At 39.8% G+C, this 19,047-nt stretch overlaps 1 protein-coding gene across 4 annotated transcripts in view; it reads left to right on the forward strand.

The window, feature by feature from the left end:
• Positions 1–19,047, forward strand: part of ATG10 (autophagy related 10) — a 143,577-nt gene that overhangs the window by 103,882 nt on the left and 20,648 nt on the right. For all 4 annotated transcript variants that reach the window (XM_073344398.1, XM_073344400.1, XM_073344397.1 and 1 more), the window contains one exon: positions 5,082–5,179. In XM_073344398.1, coding sequence (XP_073200499.1) covers positions 5,082–5,179 — 98 coding nt within the window. The remainder of the gene's footprint in view (positions 1–5,081; positions 5,180–19,047) is intronic.

A 19,047-nucleotide genomic window follows, 5' to 3' on the forward strand; every position in this document is an offset into this window, starting at 1 on the left:
AATCCCATTGCAGCAAAGCCATCCACTATGACCTGCACATTTCCCAGGATCACTACCCTTGATATCAGCAGATCTTTGATTGCATTGGCTACTTGCATCACAGCAGCCCCCACAGTAGATTTGCCCACTCCAAATTGATTCCCGATTGACCGGTAGCTGTCTGGCGTTGCAAGCTTCCACAGGGCTATTGCCACTCGCTTCTGAACTGTGAGGGCTGCTCTCATCTTGGTATTCTTGCGCCTCAGGGCAGGGGAAAGCAAGTGTCAAAGTTCCATGAAAGTGCCCTTATGCATGCAAAAGTTTCGCAGCCACTGGGAATCGTCCCAGACCTGCAACACTATGCGGTCCCACCAGTCTGTGCTTGTTTCCCAAGCCCAGAATTGGTATTCCACTGCATGAACCTGCCCCATTAGCACCATGATGCCCACATTGCCAGGGCCCGTGCTTTGAGAGAAGTCTGTGTCCATGTCCTCATCACTCTCGTCACCACGCTGACATCGCCTACTTGCCCAGTTTCACTTTGCCAGGGTCTGGTTCTGCATATACCGCTGGATAATGCGTGATGTTTAATGTGCTCCTAATTGCCAAAGTGATCTGAGCGGGCTCCATGCTTGCCATGGTATGGCGTCTGCACAGAAAAAAGGCGCGGAACGATTGTCTGCCATTGCTCTGACGGAGGGAGGGGCGACAGACGACATGGCTCACAGGGTTGGCTTACAGGGAATTAAAATCAACAAAAGGGATGGCTTTGCAAGAAACAGAATGGCCCCCTCAAGGATAGAACTCCAAACCTCAAGGATAGAACTCAAAACTGGGTTTAGCAGGCCGTTGATTTCACGGAGGGAGGGAGGAGAAAATTAATAGAAAACAGATCTGGTCTATTTCTTGTTTTGATCCACTTCATCTATCTTTATACATCTTGCTGGCAGCAGTCTGTGCAGTACGACCGCTAGCCATTGTCATCTCCTGAGTGCTCGGCAGAAGACGGTGCAGTATGACTGCTGGCCATCGTCTTCTGCTGGCTGCAGATTAAAAGACTGAATCGCCATGAAACAAAACTTAAAAGGGAAATGACTTGGCTGAATCACTTCCATGTTTGCCCAGGCGCCCCTGACCTCATCGAGGTCGTTTAAAAGAGCACCCTGGACTACGTCGACGACGGCTACCAGTCATACTGCAGTGTCTGCTGCCAAAAGGCAATAAACTGTTGCTGTGTAGCAATGCAGTACCGCGTCTGCCAGCACCCAGGAGACATACGGTGACGGTTAGCTGAGCGGGCTCCATGCTTGCCGTGGTGTGGCGTCTGCACAGGTAACTCAAGAAAAAAGGCGCAAAACGATTGTCTGCCCTTGCTTTCATGGAGGGAGGGAGGGAAGGGGGACATAACGATATGTCACCCAGAACCACCCGCGACAAAGTTTTAGCCCCATCAGGCACTGGGATTTCTACCCAGAATTCAAATGGGTGGCGGAGACTGCGGGAATTGTGGGATAGCTACCCACAGTGCAATGCTCTGGAAGTCGATGGTTGCCTCGGTACTGTGGACACACTCCCCCGACTACATGCACTTAGAGCATTTGTGTGGGGACACACACAATCAACTGTATAAAAACGCTTTCTACAAAACTGACTTCTATAAATTCGACCTAATTTCGTAGTGTAGATATACCCTGATACTATAAACACCTTCCTCTGTCCCAAATTACGTTCTACCAGAACAATTCTCTGGTCAGTCATGCTGCATCCTCCCATAGTTTAGATATTTATGAGAGAAGATTGCCAGACTTTCAGGCACTAATTCTTCCCACTGACACAGCTGGTCCTCATATCCATTAAATGCTTGATAACCTATTCCTTCTGGCTGCCAGATCAAACAAGGGGAATCACCTGGCTGATTTAGGGCACCATTGAGAAGATGCCCTATCATTCAGCAGACCTTGACTGGTAAATTAAGGTAGGAGCTTATGGGGAAAACAATGGCTAACTGCAGCTATGCCATCTTTATCAATTCCCAGACGAACTATATTAAAATGGAGTTAACGTTAAGAGTAATTTAGTGTAAAATACGTTACGGGGATGGTGTAATTGTTACAAAACAATGCAGGAAATTCAGACAAGGTTAAATATAAATCAAAATATGTTAAGGTACAGAAATGCACAGTTTGGGCATTCAAATAGCCTTCACTCTGCCCAGTAGTGGTACCATGAAACAACCATATATGTTTATGATTGAAGTATTTTAGTGTTTGTTGTCCCAGAATAAACTTGGTGCTATGGGTAGTTTTTGAAAACAAATATTTAGAATTAATGGTAATTTTTACCATTAGTCTTCTTTACTGAAAGTTTCTCCTTCCACATGTCCACCGTCTCTCTTATTATCAGTGGGACTGAGGCCACAGGCTTCCCTCTGTTAAGATGCCCTCTTTCAAAATAGCTACTGCCTCCAATTGTTCCTAGTGGTAATTCAGACAAAGTGGGGAAGACAATGGCCCCCTGCACTGTCAGCAGGCAGAGAGGAATATGGTAAGTGGAGGAAAATGGAGGAAGTGGCCATCTGTGCCCAAGGACAGCCTCTGGCTTCAGTCCCAGCAATAGGAGATGGCAGCTGTTTGAAAGAGAACAATTCTTGGCGGAATTATCTGAAGTAGAATGAAAAGGAGTACTTGTGGCATCTTAGAGACATGCCCCTCTGCCATGTACATTGGCCAAACTGGACAGTCTCTACGTAAAAGAATAAATGGACACAAATCAGACGTCAAGAACTATAATATTCAAAAAACAGTCCGAGTACACTTCAATCTCTCTGGTCACTCAATTACAGACCTAAAAGTCGCAATATTACAACAAAAAAACTTCAAAAACAGACTCCAGTGAGAGACTGCTGAATTGGAATTAATTTGCAAACTGGACACCATTGAATTAGGCTTGAATAAAGACTGGGAGTGGATGTGTCATTACACAAAGTAAAACTATTTCCCCAGGTTTATTTTTCCCCCTACTGTTCCTCACACGTTCTTGTCAACTTCTGGAAATGGCCCACCTTGATTATCACTGCAAAAGGTTTTTTTTCTCTCCTGCTGGTAAAGCTTACCTTACCTGATCACTCTCATTACAGTGTATATGGTAACACCCATTGTTTCATGTTCTCTGTGTATATAAAATCCCCCTACTGTATTTTCCACTGCATGCATCCAATGAAGTGAGCTGTAGCTCACGAAAGCTTAAGCTCAGATAAATGTATTAGTCTCTAAGGTGCCACAAGTACTCCTTTTCTTTTTGTGGATACAGACTAACACAGCTGCTACTCTGAAACCTGAAGTAGAATGTTATTCTTTAGTCTCTGCTGAAGGAAAAACTTTCAGTTATGTAGAATAATGGCAAAGTATGACCATTAATCCTAAAAAATATTTTTCAAATATGGTCTATACACAAGACTTCAGTGAGTTAATTATATGGGAAGCTTGAAGAGTCTGTTTTTTCATTACTGAGTTCTTTCAGGCTAAACCATGACTGACATCAGCTGCTAAATTTTTAAAAGGACACATTTTAAAATTAATTTTAATTCAATTTAATTAATGGATTTGTAATTTGTCAAAAATGTATTCTGTAACTCAAAGATTAAGTGCTATAATTTTGGGAGAATATGCTGCATTTTTTTTATACATAAAGTGTTTGGCATCTTGCTTTAAGTGCAAAATTCAGCTAATTCTTAACTATGGATATTCGACTAGTGTTTCCATAATACTAAAGCAGAGTAAATCCATTTAGAATCAGAGTAATCTATTCAGTGATTTTGGGATCTCAAGGTGCTCAAGTATCACATTGAAGATTCACAGATACCAGGGTGGGAGTATAATATAGAAACCTAGATGTGCATTAAAGTCCTACACTAGTGTGTCACAAATCTAGGATATCCTAGATTTTGCATTTGTACCTTCAATTTGGCTGAAAGATGTGGAAAATAAGTTGCCATGGAGCCTTGTAATAGCTGCATAGAGGATGCGATTTAAGAGCATACATTAATCCTTCCAAAGTTAGAACAAATTTAAGAAGCATATATTAACAAACTTCTCTTTAATGTCAACTGTTGACCAAACTCACTGTAGTCTAATGCTCTGTCATCACAAGACAGAGGGTATGATGGGCTGACAAGCCACATGTTCTTGAGGATGGCAAAGTATACTTACTGGATATGGTTAGCTCCTCAAATGATTAATTTGCCACATGTTTTGATGCTACTGGTGTATAGTGCGTATGTCAGAGTAGAATTTAGTACTGTTTTCTAAATATGTGCAGAAAATAAGATAAAAGAGAGGCTGTAAGTAGCTGGATTTTTACTTGTATCTAAACATGGCATTCAAATGTTAATTGGATGAATAAATCTTGTTCATTTTACAGACACGAAAATGTCAGTGGATTAGCACTATTTATCACAGGATAATGGTCTTCTGACACCTGATAAATGCCAAGATGAAGCTACTTATTGGAAATAGATCAAAATATTCTATTGCTATTTGTCAAAAACAAATATTGAGATAAAATTGACATGCTTATTTTCAAAGTGCTTGACACTAATCTTATATCATAATTCTATTTTAACTCCACAAGTAACATAGTAAATACTGTATGAATACAGTAGGGAAAAAAGTCTGCAGAACACTAAAAAGTATTAACCTTTTGTTTATGTAATTTTGTTTCTCATTCATGATTTATTTGTATTTGTAAAATATTTGATAATAAAAATATTTTGCTCTTATATATCATTGGTTCAAGGAGCTCAGCTTTACACAACATAAATTAGCCTCACAGCTATCTTATAGTGTGTTAGCTAAATTATTCTCTCCATTTTACATGTAGGGAAACTGAGCAGCAGATAGTGTAAGGCATAATTTTAAGTGCACATACAGATCAGGATTTGAGCTGTGCTACTTGGGAATTACTGGCACAGAATTTGACCAGTTGTTTTTGCTGTTGTCATGTCTGTTTTGATCTTCAGATAATCAGTATTTTTCAGGTTTATATGAAGCATTCTATATATTTAATACAAGATCACTGTGAGAGTATTGTGTGTCTTTTTACAGATGGAAGACCTTTAACTCTAGATGAAATTTGGGAAGGCGTTCATGAATGCTACCGGGCTCGTCTACTGGAGGGGCCCTGGGACACCATTACACAACAGGTTAGATGCTACTGTTCTTGTACAGTATGGAATTCATTTACCAAGAGACTAGATAGCATTAGATTCACCGATTAAAATAGAAGAGGCTTTGTGTGTATTGTGCAGTGATTCACAGGTTGGCTACTAATTATGTTATCAAGAAGACTGAAGTGTAACTTTCTATTCAAAATAAACTAATAATTTGTAAAATTGAAGGACAAAGTTAGTTTGTTAGTCAAATAATCTGTTATTGCTGACTAATGTGTTTAAAAGTCAGTACTTAATTGAAGTCAGTGTTTTAAAAGAAAAAGTAGCTCAATACTATACGTGTTACTTGTTTTACTATCCTCTGTTAAAGGTGATCAAACCGCCTATATTTTAAATGGCATTAAAAGTCACTAGAATTAGTATTGTTCCAATACAGTTATGGTCTTTTCTCGAGAATCCAATAATTGCCCTCTAGAAAATGGTCTAGATTGTGCATGACAAGGATGGGCCTTGTGGTAAGGCTCTAAGCAGGACTCAGGAGATCTGGATTCAGTTTCTGGCTTTGCCACAGGCCTCCTATATAACCTTCAACATGTTATTTAGTGTCTGTATTATTGTAGAATCTCCATGTCTCAGTTCGCCACTGTAGAATTAGGAGAATACTACTTGCTACCTCATCCCCACCTCCGCCCCATCCTTTTGTCTGTCTTGTCTATTTAAGTATAAACTCTTGAGGGCAAGGACTCGCTCTTACTCTGTGTTTGTACAGTGCCTAGCTCAGTGAAGCCCTGATCTCAGCTGGGGCCTCTAGATGCTATCATAATACAAGTAACAAACAATAATGAATCACATTCATAAAAGATGCACAGGCATGGGAATTTGAACTATGTTCATGGTTGCACAGTCCCAAACTATTCTCATTCTTTGTATCACAGCAGTGCTTGGGAGACCCCAACTGAGATTGTATGTATGCTGTTTGTTGTGCACTTCTAGGTATTGCCTGTGAGTTTGCAAAATACAGCTGTTAATAAGTACCTGTAGTCAATGCATTAGTTAGTGGGACCTGTCCACTGCAGACTAAGGATGAGCAAATCAGAATTTAATAAAATCTGGTAGCAGATAACCTGGTCTTCTCCTGTGGATATCACAGTTCAAGCTGTAAATTCTCCTCATTTAAAGCTGGATAGTGACTAGTTCTGCATTGGGTGAGAACAGTGCAATTTGCCTTCCCTTACGCTTATTTGACAGAGCTAGGATCACCCTCAGTCCTTGCATTCCCAGTGCACAAGGACCTGAGGCTCTAATGCCAGCAACAGTGCTAGGAACCCCTTAGGGCTAGGCGTGGAACAGGCCCTTTCCTGTACTTTCCAACAGAGCTGTCCTGGCGTGTAGAACGAGTGCATGCTATAACCTGTATAAATGCGTAGCAGAAGCCTCTGCTGTGTGCACTCCATAAGCAATGTGCCTTCCTAGGTGCTGCACCTCAACACTTCCCATACCCGTGGGCTGTTGCTTAAAGCCACAATCAAATCTTTTGTGAAAAGAACAGTGTATGCCACACCTACGGCTATATAGGAGGAGTAAATTGTAATAGAAATGTTTCTGAGAATAAAGGAAGTTTCAGTGACAGAATATGTATGTACTGTGTAAAATTAGAATAATGGAAGCCGTGACGAAGTAGGGAGTGGGGAGTATTGACCTGGGAATGTCGCGTGGGAGTTTTACTGGTGTCATAAATATAAAGGGAAGGGTAAACCCCTTTGAAATCCCTCCTGGCCAGGGGAAAGCTCCTCTCACCTGTAAAGGGTTAAGAAGCTAAGGGTAACCTCGCTGGCACCTGACCAAAATGACCAATGAGGAGACAAGATACTTTCAAAAGCTGGGAGGAGGGAGAGAAACAAAGGGTCTGTGTCTGTCTGTAGTCGTCTTGGCCAGGGACAGAACAGGAATGGAGTCCTAGAACTTTTAGTAAGTAATCTAGCTAGGTATGTGTTAGATTATGATTTCTTTAAATGGCTGAGAAAAGAATTGTGCTGAATAGAATAACTATTTCTGTCTGTGTATCTTTTTTGTAACTTAAGGTTTTGCCTAGAGGGGTTCTCTATGTTTTTGAATCTAATTACCCTGTAAGATATCTACCATCCTGATTTTACAGGGGGGATTTCTTTATTTCTATTTACTTCTATTTTGTATTAAAAGCCTTCTTGTAAAACACTGAATGCTTTTTCATTGTTCTCAGATCCAAGGGTTTGGGTCTGTGGTCACCTATGCAAATTGGTGAGGCTTTTTATCCAACATTTCCCAGGAAATGGGGGGTGCAAGTGTTGGGAGGATTGTTCATTGTTCTTAAGATCCAAGGGTCTGGGTCTGTAGTCACCTAGGCAAATTGGTGAGGCTTTTTACCAAACCTTGTCCAGGAAGTGGGGTGCAAGGTTTTGGGAAGTATTTTGGGGGGAAGGACGCGTCCAAACAGCTCTTCCCCAGTAACCAGTATTAGTTTGGTGGTGGTAGCGGCCCGTCCAAGGTGTAATATTTTGTACCTTGGGGAAGTTTTGACCTAAGCTGGTAAAGATAAGCTTAGGAGGTTTTTCATGCAGGTCCCCACATCTGTACCCTAGAGTTCAGAGTGGGGGAGGAACCGTGACAACTGGTACTGTCTGCATTGGTGCTGGATGGTGGTGGGATATCTGGTTGTGACTTCCCCTTGAGGGATGATATGTGAGCACGTAATCTGAGCCCAGGAGGGGGTTGGGGTCGGGGCCAGGGCCAGGTGACACCTTCTGCCCGGGAAACAACAAAGGCTGGAGGAGGAACCAGGGTGTGTGGCTGGGTGAGACTGCTGGAGGGGGTTGCAGTTTGGAGCTGGCTGGGGAAACGGAGGTAGGTCCAGCACCGGGGTCTGAGCTCCCTACCCCACAAGATGGATCTGACTGAGGGGTCCCGTTTTCTATATCTACAAGTTCTGTTTTGGACTGTGTTCCTGTCTAATAAACCTTCTGTTTTATTGGCTGGCTGAGAGTCAGGGTGAATTGCAGGAAGTGGGAGGTGCAGGGCCCTGATTCCCTCACACTCCGTGACAGAAGCCAAAAGCAAAGATGATTTTTACCTGTAAAGGAGCAATGAAATAAAACTGCCTGGAGATATAGAACATCAAATGTTGTGCATGAAACATGCACATACACACAGGCTTGTGGTAACAGGCTTTTTGGCTGGTAAAATATGCTATGCATTGAAGCTAATGTCTTTGTGGCATCTTTCCAGGAATAATACACTACATCTTAGTCCAGTGTCAAGAGCCAACTTAAATATCAGGGGAAACCATTTTGCAAAACAGAGACAGTTATAGCAGCAAGATATTAATTGAATATAATACTAAGGTGATTTCCTATGAAATAGGGAAATTGCAGAATGAGTTTAACTCTCTTTTCAGGAATAATACAGACTATGGGCCTCAAGGTGATGGCTCAAGGGAATTCAGACATCAGTGTGATACCGGGATTGCTGGCAATTAGGGGCTAAGCCCCACCAATAAGACTATTAATTGTTTTGGATATATATTTTAATAGTTCCATTAATTTTCTGTGCAATATGTTCTCCCTAAGGCTGAGTTTGCCACTGGTTTAAGACTGGAATTCCATTGAATTCAGCATGGTTGCACCACTTCACAGAAGTAATGAACTTGGTTCAAAGTCTCCAGCTGCACCCTGGTTGTGAAATGGGGTACTGATCCTGCTGAGTCCCTCCTTTCTGTGTATGGCTATGAGTGAGAGCCTGCAGGAAGAGCAGATTTCTATGTGTGGTGGTGTTAATTTTAGATTAATCCAGAGAGAAGCTGAGTGTTGAGGGCTCATTAACACATTATTCAGCCTCCTTTGGTCTGATTGAAAAACAATGGGAGTCAAGTGGGAGGGAAGGAACCAGGGTAGTTAGTGGTGTTGCCAACACTATCACATCTTTTTAGTGCCAGCTACCTCCGCTGTAACAAACATTTCCCCTTGTAAAACTGGGAGATAGGTATGCCAGACCAAATATAAAAAACTACCATACAAATAAGACTATTCACAAAGGAATTGCAGAAGGTAATAAACATACTAAGCAATTGCCTGCTAGTCTTAACACCAAAACAAGAGCTAGGACTACAAGAAAGTCTTTTCTGGATCTGAGAGTTGAACCGACATGCACCCTTCTCTGTCTGCTTATCTGGGCTGACACACTTGATCACATGAGATAGATTTAACTAGTTAGGGACACAGTTCACTTGGTGGATGTCATATGCTAACTCACCAAATCAAACTCAAAACTCTCAATATGCCATGAACAGCAATCAGAGAAAGTTCATGGTACTCAGATAAATCAGAAAAAGTTCTATGAACCATTCACCATTCCAACATGAACAAAATTTGAGCAAATCACAGCTGGTTCACAATGCTATTTGAATTCAAACTAGGGCTAATTTTGATATTTTGGATTCAGTAGTTGATATACTACTAGTAGTAGGAAGTCATATCAAGCTTCATTTGTTTTACATATTTAGGATTCAGCTCCATTTTAAGAAACTGGGGCTTGTATTCTAGGAGTCTTAAAAAATCTTGCTGCTATACTTTGCACATATGTGATGCAATGTCAGTGATTTACAAGCTGTGTGATTAAATGCAGGCATATATCTGAAACCAGCACCCGAGATATGAATCAGGCCTGTAAGAGTATAGCTGTAATGACTAGGATGTTGGAGCATATGGTTAAGGTAACCTTTAAACTAATTTCAGTTACTTTAGATTCATTATGGGAAGTCATGTTCACTTGCTGAGGAATTATCTTGAAATATTTTTTATTGACTAGCCTGTTTTTTATTGCATATTCATAAATAAATTAGCTCGATAAGTTGCATCGTGGTTTATAATGATAGTTGATAAACTGTGATGATTTAATTGCACTTCCTCTTGTAATAATCTTTAAATCTGCCATCTGAAGTTCCAGTGATTGGCTTTCTTCCGTACTAAATCTCCCTGGAATTTTCAGTCATCCCTTTTCTACATCACCCGATAAGTTGCTTTAACTGCTCCCGTTTTAAATAATACAAATCAATTATACAAACACACAGCTGTTTAACGAAACTTCTAAATGTTGCTACAGGTCTCTGTGGGTATTTCCTGATGGCTCATAATGACATCAATTTAGCACACCTGGTAAGATCTGTGTGAATTGGAAGTGACTTAATGTGGCAATGACAAGAAAATTAAGTAGTATTTATGGATTACTGATGCTTTTTCAGAATTGTTGCCAACTTCTAATTTTGGCTTCTGTTAAAGTCAGTAATGGAGGTGCAGACATCACATGATTACGTCCTAAAAAGTTTAGTGTTAATTTGTTGAGTGTTTTCACGGGTATCTTATACCAGTATTTCCCACCAGTTCTTATATTTCAGGAAATAGTCCCTTCTCATCTTTATTAGAATGAGTGGATTCTTGAAATCCATTCCTTCCTGGAAGCTCGGTGTCTCCAAACATAATTCCATTGTACTTATCTTGAGCTGTAAGCAAACAAAGCTTTCCTCAGCTCTATCTCAACTGAATTCTCTTTCTGAGTTTAAACCAGAACAGAATCCCAGACCTGCTTTCTGATGTGTAACCATTCTTGACAATGTTACAGCGTCATCCTTCGAAATCCCAAATCTGCAGATTTTCATTCCATCACAGAGGAATGTTCCTTTGTCCTACATTTTGTTTCTTCTAGCATTATTGTTGTTTAAAATGAATTGTTAAATCCGTTAGTTATATTCCCAGTTTGAGAGGTACCATGGGGATTAATACTAAATCAGTCTTACTTAACATCTTTATTGATAAAGTGGAAGAGAATAAACAGTATGTCTGTGACACTGACGGATATGCTAACTTGGGAGGAGCTGTAAATATAGCAAGAACAGAGAAATAATACAAAGGGTCCTGGAGAGATTAGAAATATTAGCAGAAGGTAACAAAATGAGACTCAACCTGAAAAAATGCAAGCTAATACAACTGGAGGGAAATAATCTAAAAAACATTTTCAGTGGAGGGAGAAGCTTAAAAACAGTGATAAAGAAAAAAGACCATAATGGTGATAGATGGCTGGAAAAGACACACCCATTTGACATTGCGATATTCAATTAAAAAAGCCAGTGCAGTTTTGGGTAGATACACAGAGACTAGGGCTGTCAAACAATTAAGAAAATTAATCCCAATTAATCATGAGATTAAAAAAATAATTGTGATTAATCACAGTTTTAATCACACTGTTAAACAATAATTAGAATACCTTGTATTTAAATATTTGTGGATGTTTTCAAGTACAACACACAATACAAAATGTACAGTGCACACTTTATTTTTATTACAAATATTTGCACTGTAAAAAAAGACAAGAAATAGTATTCAATTCACCCCATACAAGTACTGCAGTGCAGTCTCTTTATTGTGAAAGTGCAGCTTACAAATGTAGAATTTTTTTTCATAACTGCACTCAAAAATAAAACAATATAAAACTACAAGTCCAGTCAGTCCTACTTCTTGTTCAGCCAATCGCTAAGACAAACAAGTTTGTTTACATGTATGGGAAATAATGCTGCCCGCTTCATAGAATCATAGAGTCTCAGGGTTGGAAGGGACCTCAGGAAGTCATCTAGTCCAACCCCCTGCTCAAAGCAGGACCAATCCCCAACTAAATCATCCCAGCGAGGGCTTTGTCAAGCCTGACCTTGAAAACTTCTAAGGAAGGAGATTCCACCACCTCCCTAGTTAACCCATTCCAGTGCTTCACTACACTCCTGGTGAAAAAGTTTTTCCTAACATCCAACCTAAATCTCCCCCACTGCAGCTTGAGACCATTACTCCTTGTTCTGTCATCTGATACCACTGAGAACAGTCTAGATACATCCCCCTTCAGGTAGTCGAAAGCAGCTATCAAATCCCCCCTCATTCTTCTCTTCTGCAGACTAAACAATCCCAGTTCTTATTTACAGTGTCACCTGAAAGTTCAGAGTGGTAGCTGTGTTAGTCTGTATCAGCAAAAAACAATGAGGAGTCCTTGGGGCACCTTAGAGACTAACAAATGTATTTGGGCATAACCTTTTGTGGGCTAAAACCCACTTCATCAGATGCATGGAGTGAAAAATACAGTAAGCAGTATAAATATTACAGCACATGAAAAGATGGGAGTTGCCTTACCAAGTTGGGGGGGGGGTCACTCAAATTAATTAATTGGCCTCGTGTCATAAATGTAAAGGGAAGGGTAAACCCCTTTAAAATCCCTCCTGGCCAGAGGAAAAATCCTCTCACCTGTAAAGGGTTAAGAAGCTAAAGGTAACCTCGCTGGCACCTGACCAAAATGACCAATGAGGAGACAAGATACTTTCAAAAGCTGGGAGGAGGGAGAAAAACAAAGGGTCTGTGTCTGTTGGTATGCTGCTTTGCCAGGGATAGAACAGGAATAGAGTCTTAGAACTTTTAGTAAGTAATCTAGCTAGGTATGCGTTAGATTATGATTTCTTTAAATGGCTGAGAAAAGAATTGTGCTGAATAGAATGACTATTTCTGTCTGTGTGTCTTTTTTGTAACTTAAGGTTTTGCCTAGGGGGATTCTCTATGTTTTGAATCTAATTACCCTGTAAGGTACCTACCATCCTGATTTTACAGGGGTGATTCCTTTACTTCTATTTACTTCTATTTCTATTAAAAGTCTTCTTGTAAGAAAACTGAATGCTTTTTCATTGTTCTCAGATCCAAGGGTTTGGGTCTGTGGTCACCTATGCAAATTGGTGAGGCTTTTTACCAAACCTTGTCCAGGAAGTTGGGTGCAAGGGTTGGGAGGATTTTGGGGGGAAAGACGTGTCCAAACTACGTTTCCCAGTAAATCCAGTTAGAGTTTGGTGGTGGCAGTGGTTATTCCAAGGACAAAAGATAAAATTAATTTGTACCTTGGGGAAGTTGTAACCTAAGCTGGTAAAAGTAAGCTTAGGAGTTTTCATGCAGGTCCCCACATCTGTACCCTAGAGTTCAGAGTGGGGGAGGAACCATGACACCTCGTTAGCAGTGCCCCCCCCCCTTGGTAAGGCAACTCCCATCTTTTCATGTGCTGTAATATTTATACTGCTTAATGTATTTTTCACTCCATGCATCTGATGAATTGGGTTTTAGCCCACAAAAGGTTATGCCCAAATACATTTGTTAGTCTCTAAGGTGCCACAAGGACTCCTTGTTGTTCATTCTGTAGAGAGGACCAAATCACATTTTAGTTTGAAGTCTGTGTGTCTGGTTGTAAATTTGACTACATATTACCTGTTACGGTTCAGGGCAACTGCACCTGTATTTCCCTGCAGTGATTCTGCAAGGTCACCATTTCGCAGGCTTTCAAGCTTCCACACCATTGCTTTTCTTGTTTTATTTCTTTCTGACTGGGGTATTTCCAGGCCACAAAATGCCCTGTTTTTACTGTGTTATTCTGGTATAGACAGGCTGTTGAAGTACACCGGCTTGCTTTTTCTTTAGAAACTTAACAGTGTGAATCTCCACAGTTATAGATACCACACATCGTTCTTTCTGCAAGCCAACTTTATTTTTAAAGTAAAAAGCATTACAGAGAAGATATAATAAAAACAATAAAAGAATCTACATGCCTGCTATAAGCTTACCAGAGATCACCCCAACTCTCACATGGGCTCTGGCAGAAGCAGTTCTTTAACACCTCACACAAGGTATTACCATTCAGATGATACAGAAATATTTAGAAATTGCTTAGTCTTTAAAACTGGAAATAAATTTTCCAAACTCTAGAAATATATTTTTTGTTGAAGGGACAATATGGGTGATTTTGTTTGCCGTGTGGTCTGGTTTAAAATCCACCCCTCATTCCCATTTTAAAACAAACAAGAAACAAATTCTGATGAAGAAGCATGCTGATAGCAATCAGTAGCAAATGTGTCAACAGTAACCAAGTGGTTTTTCTTTTCAGAGTATGACATTGTAATAAACCCTGACCTTCTCTTGAAAAACAAAGTCATAAGCACAAGAAAGTTTATGCATTAAGGCTTAATCAATGTTTAGTGATGATGGAATGTAAAATCAAACATCCAAGGATAGAAATCAATTTGCCTTGTTGTCAAAGGGGACTCAAACAGTTGAAAAACTGCCCTATAAAACTGGAACAACACTGGATGATTTGAAGGTCCTACAGACATTGTCTAAAAATCTTAGAACTGACTCATGAATATGAAGGTGGGGGGGGTTGTGGAATTTATTGATTTTTTTTTATGATTAATAAAGCTGTTCAGACCCCTCTGCTCCTACCCTCTCTATGCCCCATCAGAAAATACACTAAAGCAGCATTGTGCTAGGCACTCCTTCCCACCAACAGGACAAGCAACAAAAGAACATGTGGGTATATGACAAATTCCCCTGATTGCAGCCTTTTGCTTAGCATCCCAGAATCTAATTAGGTGCACCAGCTGCTGTCACCACAGTGCTGACATTCAGGGCATTGTGGTGTCCACAGTCATTACAATAGTTTACCAAAACAGAGCAAATCTAAACCATGTAACTCCATGGTGGCTCCTCTGCTCTGAGTTTAGATCTTCTTCCATCAATGTTTCCCTTCCAGAAGTTTTTAAAACACTTCGAGATCCTTAAAACTGAAATGTGTCCAACAATTGTATTTTTTCCCCCCTTTATTCTGCCGCTCTCACAAAGCTGCTTTTTCCTGGGCCCCTCTTTCAAAGCCATGCAGAAAAGATAAACTCAGTGGTCTAGCTTAAGAATAGTGATCTCTGAAGAAACACTTTCCTTCAAAATGTATTTCCCCTGTAGTGTGTGTTCACCATTTTTCAAACTATAATAAATTTTTAAATATGGGAAATGATTGTTCTCCATGTGATGTTCTAGTAAAAGACCTCTGCTAGGCTGGAACTTTAATTTAAAGATCCACCTTGTATAACCCTTAAAATAAAAGTACCAGGTATAGATGCTAATGCTAATAGAACTAGGACTGATAGTGTCCCTGCTGTTTCTCCTCCACATAGTTCATGCTTCATCAGGGCAGTCTCAGATACTCTGTTGGTATGGTGATTAATTTATCTGAAATATTAATATAATTCTCAAAAAATTCTACCCTTTATCTTCCGTAACAATAAACTTGCTTTCATTTATTTAATTGATTTCACATATTTTATTATTAACATTTCTGCAACAAAAGTGGATGAATTAGCAGCCCTGTCCTGTAAGTTACAGATCTTAAGCTTCCATAATGCCTAAGTAATTAATTATCTCTCCCATGCCTGGTTTTCCCCAAAATGTATTCTCCCTTTCATCTGAATCAATAGATTTTCTTTACTAATCTCTTCTGAGAAAGTCCATTGGAGCTCTAGGGGCCTTGTAATTTTGTTTACATGGAACTAAGAACTTGTGATCTTGTTCATCTTATTTGAAAGTTCAAGAGAAAGCACCCTGTGTCCATGGAACAAGTCATGTCCACCAGGCTGAGGGCATCCCTTGCACATTAATCATGGAAGCTCACTGTGGCTATAGGAACTACAAGTGGACAACACCTCTCAAGATTTAGCCCATTTTGTTCCACTTTTGACTTATTTTGGGGAAAGTGCCTTACTGGCTTAACTTTTTATTTCTGGTGCAGTAAGAGGAAAGCGGAACTTTCATCGGAAAGAACTGGCAGGACCAAAATTAAATTATTATTTGTATTATGATTGCACCCTGGAGCCCCAGTCATTAATTAGAGCCCCATTTTGCTTGGCACTGTACAAACCAAACAAAAAGATGAACCGTGCCTGAAAAGTTTACAATCCAAGAAACAATAGTTGTTAGTAGTAAAAAAGTATGTCCTAATATGTCCCGGTCTATTTTATGACAGCGCATTGAGCAGAAATCCTAGTTCTGAATAGATAAATTTAACTAATGGAAACCCAATATATGAGTAAAGACTAAAGGCTTGATCCAAAGCTCACTGAAGCCACTTGAGAGTCTCCCTTTGACTTCAGTAAGCTTTGTATCAGGCCCTAAATATCTTCACTGTGTATTTTAAATTGAGATTTCTTATTGGTATTTGATTTTAATTAATCAAAATAATAATATAAAAATGCATGTGAGATTAGGGGAAAAGAAGTCTAAACTATGTGAGATAAAAATAGAAGGTGGGATTTTCAAAGAGCTCAGTGTTAATCTGACAACTCCTACTGACTTCAGTGGGAACATAGATGGACCAATGCTGAATGTTTAAGAAAATCCTCCCCAGAATCACCATTTCCCTGCTTACGTCTTTTACACAGTTGGGGTAGTACAAGGAAGACAAAAGTTACATTTATTTTGATTGTAAGCTCTTTGGGGCAGGGACTATCTTCTTCTTCGTGTTGTTGCAGCATCAAATGCAATTGAGGCCCGATCTTCTTTGAGACACCTGGATGCTGCTGTTATTCAAATAATAATAAGAATAATTAATAATAATAATTAGGGAACTTAATTTGTTTTGTAGTATTTCTTTGCACTGATATTAGAAGGGTTGTGATGTCCTGATATGTAAGGGTTGTAACTTGGTACCTAGCATGTGGCTGTGGTAACCACCCAGTTATATGCTTTATTCTGTCATATATAAAAGTCTCTATCCACACTCATCTCCGAAATAGCAGCACAGAACTTGCCTATTTTTACATTAATCCACAATCTGCACTTTTTCAATATGTAGTTAAGAATCTGAAAGACAGGTTCTTTATAGTACAATAATTCTGTCCATTACATCACTTAGTTTATGGCAGTGTTAACACAAAAATCAATAAACATTATTTCTAAAGTGTCAGGGATGTTAATGGTGTGATTTTTTTAAAAAGATTCTAAACTCTTTTTAACAGAACACTCGTAGTGTTATAGAAGCACATCTAGCTGAAACTGTAGTTGGGAAGATTTAAAACATGGCTCAGGCATCTTGAAAAATGTGTGTAGGTAGCTATTTTTAGACATACAAATCTTTCTTGCCATATTGTGGGATTCTGCTAAGTGGGGGAGGCTTCATAGAATGTATCTTAACAGAAGGCTGCTAAGATTGCCTTTTAAATCGTTTTGAGTCATATCAACAGTTGCTATGGGTCCCCTGCTAATATTTTTGGGAAATTATTTGAATTACTACTTCCTGAGAGAAGGGAGATATCAGTCTTACCAGCAGAGATTGGAAAGTAGTTACAGAAAATAAAGCCTAAGAAAGGGCAGTTTAGCTGAATATTTATTTCAAGCTAAAATGTTCTGTGATAAATTGAAGTTGATGGGAAAAGTCCCTTTGACATCAGCGGTAGCATGTACCCATTCTTCAGAAAACTGCATAAATATTACAAAATGCAATGTACACATACGTGATCGAGTAATGTTTTATACATAAGGAAAGGGGTGGAGGGTTCCTTGCATATTTCTGTAGCTCAATTTCAGAATGGAGGTTCAAGTCATAGCTGTATTGTCTGGAAACAACATATCTACAGATGACACCTTCCAGCTATATATATTTGGGCCACATTCCCACCTGCCAATGCCTGGGGTGTTTGTCCCATCTATTCACCCCTGGGGATATAGCTGCACTGGAGATGGTGTTTGTCATATGGAAGGCAATTCTAACTACTGGTTAGGGCTCCACAGGAACGACACCTCTGATGCTAAATCAACACATCCCTTTCCCAGTCTTGGCCTGCTCATTTTATGGGCAAAACTGGGTGGCTCCACCACCCTCCTGTCATCTCTCCAGCATTATACAGGTTGCAGATCGCTTGCATTGCTGTGCCTGTTCCCTCAGGGGACCTGCAATCCAGGAAGTGAATGGAGACCATTCATCCTCACTTACAGCATGTATGTATTCCCATGAAAAGGTTGAGAGAACTTGCTAGCACAATCTGAGGGAAGTGAGAATGGTTGAGAAACGCTGAGCTACAGGCAACGGGTCACAATCCCCCAGATGGAAGGGGCACAAAAAGCAATCAGGAAGGGGGTTTTGTGGTGTTGAAAATTGTATTGCAATCTAATGCTAAGGAAATCTCTTTCCTCCACTCCCTGCACACCCTTACTTTTCAAGGTCAAGTATTCTCTGTCAACCTCTCAAAGCACACACAAGTTACATAGACTTATTTTTACCACTGATACTTTTGTTATAAATGAAAGGGGTGGTCAAAACAAATTTTTTTTTTTACTTCAAATAAGGGGGTCACTAGGCTGAAAATGTTGAGATGCACTGCCACAGCTGATGAAAGGTCGCCTCTTAACTTTCATTCTGGCAATGGTGTTTTCATTACTGGCCATTTAGGTATCAGTGCTCACTGTAGATCTCTTTCCACAGAGATTCAGTTTCTGTAATACCTGCAAAGGACTGTTCTCTCCTAAATGTCTCCTCTCCAGAAAAAGATTTCAGTTGACAGACTACAGCCATCCAGATGATGGATTGTTCTCTGAAATTTTCTAGAACTTTTCATCACCTATTTTACTTGATTTTGGAAAGTTTACTATAAGAGGTAGCTTTGACGGAGATTCTAATAAAAGAAAGAACATCATCTCTTAATTTTATTCTATCAAACAAAAACAAAAAAAAGAGCTACCATGAGTAATATCAACATCCTCTTTCTCTACATAGGAACATAAGATTTGCCAAACCACCTCTGACCATTGGTCCAGCAAGTGCTATTTCCACTAGTAGCCAATTCATGATGCTTTAGAAGGAGAAAGAGAATGCAGCTCTGTAATGCACATAGCCAGTCAGATAGTGCTAGACATGATGAAAGGATGGGGGAATTTTTTTCTAGGTAAACTCAGCATAGACCAGCCTCTGTTGATGAGAGAGTCGAGCTTTCAAGCTTAGAGAACATGTTTTCAGGTCTGGAAAATGTCAGTGGGTATGTC

Source organism: Lepidochelys kempii, chromosome 5 (genome assembly GCF_965140265.1).
Source record: "Lepidochelys kempii isolate rLepKem1 chromosome 5, rLepKem1.hap2, whole genome shotgun sequence".
Lineage (NCBI taxonomy): Eukaryota > Metazoa > Chordata > Testudines > Cheloniidae > Lepidochelys > Lepidochelys kempii.